General features: G+C 46.3%; 1 protein-coding gene across 5 annotated transcripts in view; it reads right to left on the reverse strand.

Moving 5' to 3' along the window:
- Nep3 (M13 family metallopeptidase neprilysin 3) overlaps positions 1-12,950 on the reverse strand; it is a 133,962-nt gene that overhangs the window by 78,287 nt on the left and 42,725 nt on the right. For 4 of the 5 annotated variants that reach the window (XM_077677020.1, XM_077677016.1, XM_077677017.1 and 1 more), the window contains exon 2: positions 2,923-2,950. The exons of the other annotated variant lie outside the window; for it this stretch is intronic. In XM_077677020.1, the coding sequence (XP_077533146.1) occupies positions 2,923-2,946 (24 nt within the window). In that variant the 5' untranslated portion in view covers positions 2,947-2,950. The remainder of the gene's footprint in view (positions 1-2,922; positions 2,951-12,950) is intronic. 5 annotated transcript variants of the gene reach the window in all.

The raw sequence follows: 12,950 nt of genomic DNA on the forward strand, positions 1-12,950 counted from the left end.
CGCCTAGAAGTACCGTTTCGCATGTAACGTTTCTGTGTATTGTTCGATGAGAAAAATAATGTGGACAAGCAAGTATCATCCGCCCCAGAAAATAGCCATGGCTGTTTCTCTTGCGCTTCTCTTAATGCGCATGCGTTCCTTGAAAACAAACCAACTGGTGGCCTTGCGTTGGGAATACCTGCCTAGCATCCGCCGTAGGTTTGATATCGTAATAAAACTTCGCGTTTAGCAACATCAATTAACAGGCACTTCCGCCTTATTTCTTCGGGTAGCATTTGAGTTTGAGTTTGAGTTCATTTCACAACCATGTTGCAAGGAGACCAGGAAAAAAAGCTGTTGGAACAGCTGAAAGGACCCTGGCCTTCAAGCCTTCCCGCCTTCAAGGACCCTGACCCTGGCCCCAATCCTGAGCGCCTTTTGCTCTCAAGGATTGCTCTGAGAACAAGAAGGATTGCTTTCACACTGCAGCAATCTCCATAGGCACTCAGTACCAAATTTCAACAATTCTGGGTGTTTTTTTTTATACTCTTCACAGCGGCCGCCATCGTAACGCACAAGAGAGAACGCTGGTTGTTCGTACAATGGGGCACCTAATGTTTTCGCATTCAGACATGCGTCATACGTATAAAGATCGAATTCCCACCCCGATGATCTCATAAAAAGAGCCGTACACGCTACAGCATCGCCACACTGGGAACCCGCCGAATCAGCACCCAACTGGAAAAGAGAATGAACGAGTGTACCAAGGGATGCAAAGTGAGCTATGAGAGTGTAGGGTGGCGTGCATGGTGTAACGCAACCGGTAACGCAATGCTCCTTCCCGCCTATACACGTTACCAGTTATACTCGGTGTGTTCGCCGGTAAGAGCGGACGGGTGAAGAGTGATCGTCGCACTTGGTCCACTCGAAGACTTTCCCCATCAAACCAACACCGGATCTCCGTTCTCTTTGTCCCAACGGCTATGGGGGCTCACCGTTTCGTCGTAGTGTTCTCGAAGAAGCCACTCGTTCTCCATAGCAAAAAACCTAAAATCACAGCGGGCGCACGAATACAGGCGTATCGTTGTTAAAACAAAGTGTGCTCTCAGCGACATTTCGGACGTGTCGCCGACGTCATCGGTAAGCTCAGCTCAGCTCTCGAAAATAGCCAAAGGCCGCTAACACTGCACAAGCAAGCTGGGCGCCTGGGCGCTGATATTTGCCCGCGAAGTGAATATCACACCGAGCCTCCTATTGTGTCTAAAAGTGCATGCGCTCTCTTCGTAAGTATGAACCATAAAAGGCGATCTTTTCTTTCACTGTAAGGGTGCGTAGGGGCGGTCATAAAATATATGCTGAAATAGAACAAGCCTCTGAAACGACCGACATGTTTCATCCGAGCGACGCATCATGGGCCGAGTTTCCACGAAGCTTCGAAATGACACGGAGTCTGGAAGAGCTTGCCAGAACTTGTAAGAGAGAAGAGCAGTCTTACCAGACTCCACGGTATAAAATATCGCGTGCGCTGTACGGTGTACGGTGTGTACAATCAGAGAGAAATCAGACACAAAAACTAAAATATGAATCCGAAAGCTCAAATTTTCGGGTTTTAGTACACAGAGGAAAATATAAATGAAGTTTTACTATATATGAACCCGAGCTGCAATAACAACTCTATATTTTATAAGTGCTGTTTAAATTTGTTCAATGCCGATTTGCGAATGTATCGTCACAGCTTACCGAACCAAGTCACTTGAGGGGCGAAGCGAAATGAAAAAAAAAAATGGTAATCTTGAATGTAATTTTCTCGTATATAAAAGTGCTCGTGAATTGGCTTTGAAAACTGTGGAGGTACGCTGCCTGTTCTAGACTGCAATTTTGGTAAAGTGATTAGACAATGTCTTCAATTTTTTAAGTGTAGCTTGATGACATTGCCCCTAAAGAAACTGCTAGTTTCCATAAAAAGTTAATTTAGTTATCGGCAAATAAGAAAGCACGCACAAACAATAGCTGTGCCCCTCCCAACTGCCTTTCTAATTCCTCATTTTGATTTCGTTCATAGGTTGTTGTACTTGACCTTGCAGATACGAAAAAGTTCGCCTACTCCTCGGTAAGATCTCTCCAACACAAGAATGCACGGAATGGCCTAATACAGGTCAGCAGCCTGATACTGCGCATACATACAAGTTTAAACGCAACACTTCAAAGCTGGAGCAATAAAAGAGGGCGGAGGCCCTCTGACTGAACAGTGCTCGAGACGCCTTTTTTTTTAACTCTCCGATGTCACTCAAAACGGAACCATTTCCGTCCAATCGTCCAAACATTTAGAGATTTTCGGCGCGATTCTGAATGAACGACCTTGAAACACGTCTTCAAGGGCGGGCTTGCAAAGAGCGTGACCTTGGTCCGCCCGCGTTACCAGAGCCCTTCGATTTATACCGTTTCTATTGCGAGCACAAATACAGGATCCGGGCGCTGAGGCCATTATCATGGTAATCGGGTTTCTCTCGTATGTAAATGCTGCATGGGCATATTATGCGGAACGGATCCCATATTGCATTTTCTCTTATATCTGCATGCCCCCATTTTCTCGTGTCGTCTCAGTCCGTTCGGCGACCCCTTGTTGATGGAGGGCTTTCAGTGGCACGCGAGGAGAGAGTTTGCTTAACTTTTCTATTTAACCCGCTACGTGCATCGAAGTCTTAAGGTTATTTTTCACAGTTACTCGGATACACGTACGCTAAGGTTTGAACTTGGGCTAGTTGGTTCTGTTGCATATTCTGACGAAAAAAGCGTGTAGACTTGGGCGAATAGAGAAATTCCCGAACACGTGTATTCGAATACAAGTGTAAACTAAACTACTCGACATAACTACCGCGAGTAAATCAAGATGGGATAAGGGTGGTACGGTCGAGAGTTTTGTGAATGCGGGGACGCTCTTACCGGCTTGAGCTGAATGCCATTCATGTTTCTGAAAAAGGGAAACAGAAAAGCAAACTCGTTAGGGCGGCAGATCGCTCAGGCACTTTGAAATGAACAGCTAGCGCTGTATCGCTAGTCACACCGTGAAAATAAGCGGTTCAGGCGCTCGCGTATATGGATTTACTTAACAGTTAACTAACTGAATGCGTACTATGATCTAGTAACGTAATTGACTGGCCTAGTTGGTATTCTACTATGTACGGTTCAGCGCAAAAAAAAAAAAAAAAGACAGGGACAGAAAAGACATAACGCAAGAGCGCTGTGGCTTTTGGTGCAATAAAGCGCTCGTGTGTTGTGTCTTTTCTGTACCTGTCTTTTTCTGCTCTGAACCGTACATAATGAATACGTACGTTGTTTTGTTCTCATCTCAAACACGCAAAACTATAGCAGAACACGTTCGGCTGTGCCCGGACACGCGCCCTCTTAAGTCGAGGTAATGAGAAATGAGAACTAGAACACGCAGATCTAAGCACAGCAATTGGTACGTTTAGGTTTGGTAATTTTTATGTTATGCAAAGGCAGCCTAACTACTTCGTAGACACCTGCTTACGAAATCCTGCGATCATGCTTTGTTTTGAAAGCTTAGGCAGGGAATTATTTGAAGTTCCTCAAAACTAACCAGTTGGCAGGATTTTCAGGTTTGTACTTTCGTGCCTTGCTGTAGTTTCCGTTGGATTGCACGCAAGGTTAGGGAAGATGTTCGGCGGCGAAATAGGAGTTCGTGGTCCAGTTGACGGCGAGTTGCCGAGCAGCATTTATATTCACGATTTAATCGTAGCAGTTCCGCACTCCAGTTTCTTCCCCACACTGCGGTAGCTTGGTGGCTAAAGCACAACGCTGCTGTGCTGCCTGAGGACGAGGTCGCAGGTTCGATTACCGGAAGCGAAAGCTGTTTTTCTGGCGAAGACGAAATGCAAAACGCCCGTGTGTATCAACATTTGTTACACGTCATTGGAAATTGGGGTGGCATTAAGATAAGCCCTCAAATACTCGGAACTATGTCCGAAGTGGATCACGACGGCATAAAAATGAACAAATCAATATTCTTAACTCCGAGGGCGTAACCATTGACGACGTTCCTGCCGCGTTTGCTTAGGCACTCTTGTGACGCTTCCCCGTCCCTCATTTCTCACTCTTCGGCAAATGCACAGAGCACGGCACGAGAGGACAGCGTGATTAAAATCAGGGCACGAAGCCCTCGCTATAGTGTGGCCACCTGACGGTGTTCCCATACCCTATTGAAAGTCCCATCCTTCATTCCAATGCTTGCTACAACACTACCGTCTTCATTCAAAAACTGCATCAATACTTGCCAGCTTCCCGACTGCTGAAAAATTGCTAAGTTGTACCTGTGCTCAAACCGGCTCAAAAACTTATTGTAAAAAATATTGGCCGTTAAACCGGCTGTGCAGTGCTTCAAACAATTTTGAATCTATAATTCATTCTCTTGTTACCTCAAGGGTAGGAAATGCAATTACTTCGGATCAATATGGTTTATACGTGAACGCTTTACCAACTGCGATCGAAAACTGAGGCCAGCTTGACGCAATGTACTGTGTCCTTAGCAAGGTGTTTAATGGGATTTTCCAGCCATTATTCGCTACAAAGGCTTCCTAATTTTGACATTCTTGATACGCTGCTTGTGCTGCTGCTTGACTTTGTCACTGGACCTCACTGCTATTTGTGCTGTGTAACGGATGGTATTTGAGCATATGCTCAACTACAAGCGGTGCGCCGCAGGCCTCTGTCCTGGGACCTCTTCTGTTTTACCCCTTTGTTAATGATGTCTCGACAGCCACTTAGCATTCATCGTTCTTGCTTAACACAGACAACATTAAAATAGTCAAATGAATGTACAATATCGGAGACTGCACACTGATGCAACGTGACATCGCCATATTTTCACATTGGTGCAACATACATAAGTTGATACTTAACAGTGCAAAAGCTATAGTAGGGTCGCATACATGTTAAACAAACATTTATCGTATACGTGATGAAGAGTTAAACTGGGAATACGTAACTAAAAATCTCAGTTTCCTTCCACTCATGATAGTTCTCATTGAGCTTCACGGCCACTATGTTCTGCACGCCATATCTGGGCAGTGAGTGAGTGAAAAACTTTAGTGATGCGAGCTTATTCTAACGATCCAGACACATTCATTCAGCTCCATACTTCGCTCTATCATCCTATAGCATGCATGGCTTACATAAAGCGGAACGTTTCAGACAAACGCAGAAGTCATTAAGCGATCGAAAAGGTAATGCCTGTCCATAGTCAATATAGGTACGCCACTGCTAAGCGCTTATATAAATCTGGAATTGATTTTCCCAGCGCATACACACTCTGGGGGGCCAAGGTTGACTTGCTATTTCTGTACAAATTCATTGATTATACAAATCTGTAGGGTACTATTCATTTGAGAACTCCGACAGGCAACATTTTGTTACAAGGCCGTTCCACGTCCCCGTTCAAGACATTTACAAGATACCCCTGGGCCGCATTCAACACCCCTACAATACGCTCGCACAAAGGTTGGACGTATTCAATCGTCCACTTTCAACGTTTTGTAAGAAACTGAACCGCTTGACGAACCATAAGGAATTTGCGTGTCCGAGTACCTTGTATATATTAAGATACACAATGATGACGGGTTAGATTTACGTATTTGTATACACTTATTGTTTCTATGTTTGTTTTCTGCATTTATGCAATCATATTGCCTTTGTATAAACGTGACTGCTAGGCGTTATTTTTTAGAGTTGTTTTACTTTCAGTGCGTAGCCTTTATTATGGTTTTGTATGCGTTCAATGTGTAGCCTCTCAATTCATTCTTTAGCATATTTGTTCATGTTGCATAATATTTCGAGGTTGTGAACTCTATCCTGCTACACTGTTGTATCTAAACCCTACCTCTCGTTTTCTTTTTTTTTTTTTTTTTTCTCGCTGACGTCTCCTTTACCTGCTGTGAACCTTTGCTGCCTGGGAAAGTGGGACACTTCTTTTTGGGTCGTACAATAACGCGTCGATTATTTTATTATTATTGTTGTTGTTGTTGTTTTGTTGTTATTTTCCTCTTTGTTTCGGGTGATAACATATAGCACCTCTGCATTTGTTTCTTTCTGTTGCTGTTGTAGTTGTTTATTACAACCAGCGACATCTTTCTGTGCATGGAGTTCGCTGACAACGGAAGCACCGCGCGATCTCCTCCTTGCTCCCGTTTAGGAGCTTTAAAATTCTTAAAAAAGAATTTGGAAAGAAACGCTTCGTGTCTATTGCATATTTTCACAAAATGCCAGCACTGCGCACATATCTCCATACGAGTTCTCCATCCTAACCTACTTTATCCGTCACTTAAAATCTAAATATCTTAAACTTATTTTTACCACCGCATTCAGCAAAACTTCATGAATCGCTGTTTCCCGACTGAATTCGCATCCCCGATGTAAAAGAAAGCAAGTTTTGCCAGACAGAAAACCCACGCTGTGCAAACGCTTTTGTATATTGCTTTCTTTTTGAAAACAAGCCCGTGCTTCCATTTTGCCCAAGAAGATGCCATAACCTGCCGACCCTTCGACTCTATTTCCATTCGCCGCGCAAATCAACGCGAAGATTGAATTTGGCTTCCTTCGCGGTTGTGACGACTTCGTGCGGTCATTCGATAACTCCTTAATAAAACACTATCGTGCGGTGTGCGACGTTGGTGTTTCGCGATAGCCATTACCGGTACGATCGTAACAGATGTGTAAAAAAAGCCCTTACGAGCTACCCTGGGTTGTCCCCTGTCTTAAAAATATAAATAAATTCGAAATAGCCTCATAAACTTGGAAAAAACAACAGAACGACAGAACGACCCAAAACATACATAAATAGTTAATGTAAGCTCGGCGTTCTCGCATTACTTTTGCCAGGTCCGCGGGGTTGCGAAACAGCTCGCATGCTGTCCTAGGTCATAAAACCAAGAAATCGGTGCCTGACGCTGCTGCGTGCGCGTGTGCCTCGAAGTGGACCACTTCGTTTAATGGACGCGCGACACACCATAAACTTAGGTAAGCAGAGTAGAAAAAAGTGTCGTGTCGCCCCGACGACAGCGGTATGCGTATATGCGGAGGACGCGATTGCAAGATGAATGCTGCAGTCACGCTAAGTTAACGGCCCTGTAGCCTTGAAGAAACCGGTCCTTAGCAAACGAAACTCTGCAGTCGGAGAAGTCCAAAAGTCACGCAAAGCCCCGCACGCCTCCGCAAGAAAATACTAAAAATCGCTGACCGTGGCTAAACAAGCGAGTCGTAAGCTCCCCTTGCAAAGTTATTACGGCAGTGTAGTAGGGCGAAGTGAGAAACGAATTATCGACCCGTGTACTCCCGAGTAAAGAGGTAACGGTACTTCAAGACTAACGCCGTCGCGTCGTACAAAATTCATTGAGAAGCTAAAACGAAAAGCTACCCGTATAGCCGCTCAACTACTTAATAAAAAAAACTGCACGAAATTACACCCCGCCATTAACAACCTTTGCGAACCTTATCGATGCTTTCGGCAGGCGCGTTGCGGTTCCATTCATTGTATTGTGTGGGTGACCCGCCGGGTTAACGGAGCTGCCTTATAGTGCTCGGTCTCTATGTGGGAATTTTTTTGGATACCAGTGCATTGCCCTAGAGTTACCTGCAGAGAACTCTTGCGGCCATTAGTTGACCTCTCCGAGTCCAAACTTCGACATGACTACGTTGTAATTATTTAAGCCACTACAACGCTACAACTAACCTTATTCAAATGAGTTAATTTGTCAACACCTCCCCCCCCCCCCCCAAAAAAAAAAAAAAAAAGTTTTTTGTTGCTTTGAAATGACGAAAACAAACATGTCACTTGAATAAAAATTGACGCAGCTTGCACTGTGTGAAAGGCTGGCGAAACAGAAGAGCTGGCGGCCCGTCTCCCTTCGTCGTAAGCTCGGATGTTGCACCTCACAAGGATTTCCGAACTTGCCGTTGAAAGGTCTCCCTCCATGACTGGCAGGCCCGGATCGTTTTGTCCGCAGCCTTTCACATCTCTCCCAAGGTAGACAGCGTTAGCACGCGCTGGAACCCACGGCAATTGGTTTCGCTAACTAGGCGTCTGTGCTCACCACTTAAGGAGCGAACGCACGTGAACTGGCGAGAAAATAGAACGCAAGAGATCACGCCACGAACGCTGGGCAGAGTGTTCTCAAAGTTCGGGCTGGCTGACGCCGGGCGCTCTTCACGACGCCAAGCACTCTCACGCGCGCTTGGTGTTTTTTCTTGGTACTTTTTTCTGGTACGCCGGACAGCGGAACTGAAAGCCTAAACAGCTGCGCTGTTTATAAATTCGCGACGCTAATTGCAACGCTAATACGAGGATTTGACGGGAGGGGGTGGCTGCAATCTGCCAGACAAAGTCGTCTCGAGAGGGAGCGTGGCCCCCTAACGACCAGACGCTAACGGGCACAAAACTTCTACAAATTGGCGACACTGAAATGTCGGCTTGGGGTCAAAACGAGCCAGGGACGTTTAAGAAGATTGAGCTGCGAGGGCAGTTGCGCTCAGACCTCCCAAGCAGCTGGGAAGGTAGCAAGTAGTCCTGCCACCACTCCTGTCGACCGCCGTCTTCGCTCGTCGTGCACGGCTTTCTTCTCGGCGGCGCGTGCGGGCTGGTCGTTCTATTTTCAGACTTCCTCGGCGGCAGCCGTCGGCGAAAGGTGTCATGCTGACTTGGCCCTTTTCTCCACTTCAACCCCCTTCGCGAAACAATGGCGCGCGCCTTCGAGGATCGAGAGGGCAGAAGGGCGGCGGTGTTCGCCAGCGGGCGGCCGGCCGAGGCGTGGATGCGTGAAATGGACCGCCGCCGCTGCCTGTAATTGCGACGGGCGGTGACGAAGCAGTGCGCCTCTGCTCGAACTTCGGCGTTCCTTGCGAGCTGCTTTTCTCGACGATGAATTGAAGCGAAGGTGGCTTTTCAGAGCCTATCGTGAACAGCGATCCTACTCCACAGTCGTGGCGGACCAGTAGACAGGAGCATGATCCGATAGCACTACTACTACTATCACAAACAGGGTATACTCTCCCTCTTATTTCCCGATAATGCGGTGCTCATCTGACCTGTTGCAACGCGGTATATTGATAGGGGAAAGAAAGAGAAAAAAAATGAACGAAACTTACACTAACCCGTAAAGACTTGAAGGTAGCGAAGCTGTGCGCAACCTTCACGACCATCACGACAGTCCCCAATAGCAGCCGATTTGCTCGTTCTTCGCAGCCGCAACGACCTTTACTCTATTATTGTTGCTATAAGTGTGAGATTCCTTCATTTTTTTAGAAGTGATAATCATTGGATATCACCTTGGAGGGGGGCGTACGCTATGACGTGTCTTTCTCGTTCTGAGCAAGCGCTTCCACGATTACGGCGAACGCTGGAGTTCTTTTTTTTTTTTTGTTGACCAATTGTGGCCAATCTCGATAAGTGGGTATGCTTGGAGTGACAAACGTGCGCCGGGGACGTTGGGCGGCGGTCGTCGCGAGGCATGCACACACTTGCGCTCGACATTTTCTTTGTTTTTTAACTGCCAGGCGGTCGCCACGAGGCACGCGCTCACGTGAGCACGAATTTTCTTGGTATTTTTAACTGCGGACAGGAAAAGTTACGGTTTGCTAAATAGCGTCGCTGTTAAAAAATAACACCGAAAGGCTAGAATTTAATGTCAGGCAGCTGCGTGACGGTGGCGTCGACAAGCTAACACCGTATGTTAAGATGGTCAGTGAGTTCAGCAGCTGTTTTAAAGATGCCGTGCCACCATTTTGACGCATAATTTGTCATGACTGCGTCGCACCTCCTTGACAGCGACAAGTCTGGACATCGAACACACGATGTGTCATCTTCAGTCGAGCATTTTTCTGGGTGTTAATGCAATATGTGAAACCCGTTCACTGGGAGAGAGAAACAACGGTGTAATGTCAGTGTCACTCTGTGCTGAGGCAGTGGAACATAGTGTGCCTTCGAACGCTATATGATGAGATAAGCGCACATAGCACGGGGAAATGTCGGCGTGTGCAATCATAAGAACAATAAGGGGTTACTTTTAGCAAAAGCAACGCTGTTATCCCGAGACATATACCTGTCTGAACGAACTTTCCGCGTAAGGGTCGGTGCATCATTTTCCAGAACACACATTTAAGAAAATGGGGTCCCGCAGGGTGGAGTACTAAGCTGCACACTTTTCATCGTAAAAATGAACTCACTTCAAAAGTCCCTCACAACGCAACTCATCCGCGATACACACGGTGGCCGGAAAGTTTAAAGGCAGCAGGAAGGGCAAGTTGAGCGGCCACCGTTGATTAAAAGAATGTAAGCAACGCAAAATTTTCATGTAATGATATTGTTACGTTAGGCACAGTCATTATTCGCCTTTCTCGCTGCTCGCATTGAAGTTATGAAGATACCAGGATCGGCTGGAAGAGGCTGTGAAAGAGGAAGATCGATCACAAATTGGTCGCTATTGGCGTTATCAATGTTCAAAACAACTAATTATCATTCCTGTGTCTGCACCCAGGCGAAGAACCTAGCGTGGTCTGAAAACATCCATATTCCAAGAACATGTTTGTTTTACACGTGAGCACACTTTATGAAGATAATTTTTTTTGAAGTTCAGCTTCAGACTCACATAAGAATAAATAGAAATCGTAATTCCTGTGTTAAAGCGAAACTTTCTGTGTCTCACTATTGGCGTCGATGCCCGAGCAAGGCGCACTGCAGGAAAGCCAACTTTACACAATGGGTTCCATGAAAGGATGACCTAAGGCGTCGTTCAGCTCACTGGTGCCGTCCTCGGTTACACCCAAAACGCAATGCAGGAAAGCCAACTTAAACGAAAAATTTCCACAAGGACACATCAAGCACCACAAGAAAAAAAAAAAACGCTTCCCGTGATCGGAATCGAACCTGCGTCCATCGCGTTATGAAGCCGACCTCTATGCCTCATTCCCTGTCGCAGTGGTGGAATCCAACGGTTACAAATCTAGATGCTTGTAAGTGTTAGACAAGAGTTCTTTCTAATGAACGCAACGAGATTTTTAAATGGGCACTTGAAGAGAGAAATAAAATTTTGTGGAGAGCCATTGGTACTTCCTATGTTCGTTGAGTAAAGATTTGCGTTTTAGCATAGAACTAAAGTTTTCAATCTTTCTCAGAGGTAAATCAGCAAGAAAAAAAAAAAAGCTTCTATGGACGCACCCGAACTAAAGTGCTCCCTCGTATACGTCAGAGTCTGTGGATACTACCTATAACGCTCCTCATTCGCTCCCCACTTTGAGTTTGTGGGGAGCGTATGAGGAGCTCCTCAAGAGCACAGGTACCGTATAATTCTATTAGTCTGCCTACTCGACCACGACTGTCTCCTTTGATACGAACCCGTTCCTCGTTTCGTGCTTCGCTATCTCGTTTCTTATGATTCGTATATGATTAGGTGGGATAATGACGATACTCGTAAATCCGCTCCTCACAGATAAAGATGAAGGAGATGTTGACGAAGGGTCGTGTGGTACGTACGTTCATACGACCACACTTTCGCTTAGCCCAATGATAAAATAGGGCTCTGCTTTTTAAACGTAAGGTCGCAGTTGCTTGTACAGTAGCAGGTATGCGAAGGAAGAGGAGAGAACCACTTTCAGCGGTGGAGAATACGGCAACGAAATGGAGGAAGAGCGAGAGCAAGCCTGAAGGCGGCCATGGAAACAGTACGATGCGATATGTACATAGCATATTCACGAACGACTGTGTCTAACGAGGCCCCGCCCGCAAGGAATGCGCGTCAATGAAGACGGGAGCCCAACGCAAGGTCTACTGCGTCGTCCCGCGGAAGAGTAAGAGTGCAAGGCCACCCGATGAGCCGTGAACTGTCACGCAGCGAACGAGCGTCACTTCACGCCTTTGCACCAGCCCCGCCCGGTCGCGGCGTGTTCACGTTGGTCACGCTTGTCCTCGTCGCACGGTAGGCGACGTTGACACGCTACGGTGTCGTCACGTCTAGCGCGCCTCGACGTCATCTTGTCCCGACCGCAAACTATGCGTTAAACGGGCGTATTTATTGGAGCGTAAAATTTATTTCTTTGCACCGCTTTGAGTGTAATGGCTATAAAATATAAAACTCTGTATTTACTGCGTAGACTTTGGATACAACCGTACTAATTAATTAAAGGGACCCTGCAGCACTTTTTTAAACTTTTGGGGGAATCTAAATGCTTGCAGAACGTAGTCACCCAACACACCCAGGACTTAGATTAGGGGGTCGCAAAGTACCTCAGCCAAAAATTACTGCTATATGCTCATCAGATAACTTGGAAACTCGCTCTAAAGATTTTTCTCTCTTTCCCGGTCTTGACGTTCTTCGACGGCCAGAATTACGTCACTGAGGCCATGTAGCGGCTGTTGGCCGGTTTGCCTTCAGTTGCAGCAACGAAACATTAAAAATAAAACCACCAAAACAAAGCAGAAACGGAAGGCGTATCTGGTGCGACGAGCAAATCACGCAGTGCCGCTCCATGCAGGCGATAACGGTTGCTTTCGCAGTGCTTCCAGTCGCGAAGGAAAGAGTGAAAGCGTTTACAGAAAGTGTCGCAGGGGTCCCTTTAAAGAGGGCCCCGTTTCAGCCTTTTGGCTTTGGCACCAACGTCTGTATATTCCCACGTATGTAACAATTTTATTTAAAATTGCCCCCCCCCCCTGATTTGATTTAAATCTCCTCAGGTTATTTAACGTGCCTCGACGTATCGATTACACCAACCCATTTTTACTACCCACCCTCTGATAAATGCGGTCTCTACTAGACAAACCTCCGTTCCGCTTCGTCACAATGTACTCGACTGACCAATCCACGCCACCAACAGTGAAATTTCGGCAAATGAGGATGACTGAAAAATTTGCCATCCCTTCGTAAAGAAAGTTGAGAGAAGAAGCGCGAAATCTTAAAGTGCGTCTACCA

Source organism: Haemaphysalis longicornis, unplaced genomic scaffold (assembly GCF_048455015.1).
Source record: "Haemaphysalis longicornis isolate Haplotype H1 unplaced genomic scaffold, Haemaphysalis longicornis Haplotype H1 scaffold_7, whole genome shotgun sequence".
Classification (NCBI taxonomy): Eukaryota; Metazoa; Arthropoda; class Arachnida; order Ixodida; family Ixodidae; genus Haemaphysalis; species Haemaphysalis longicornis.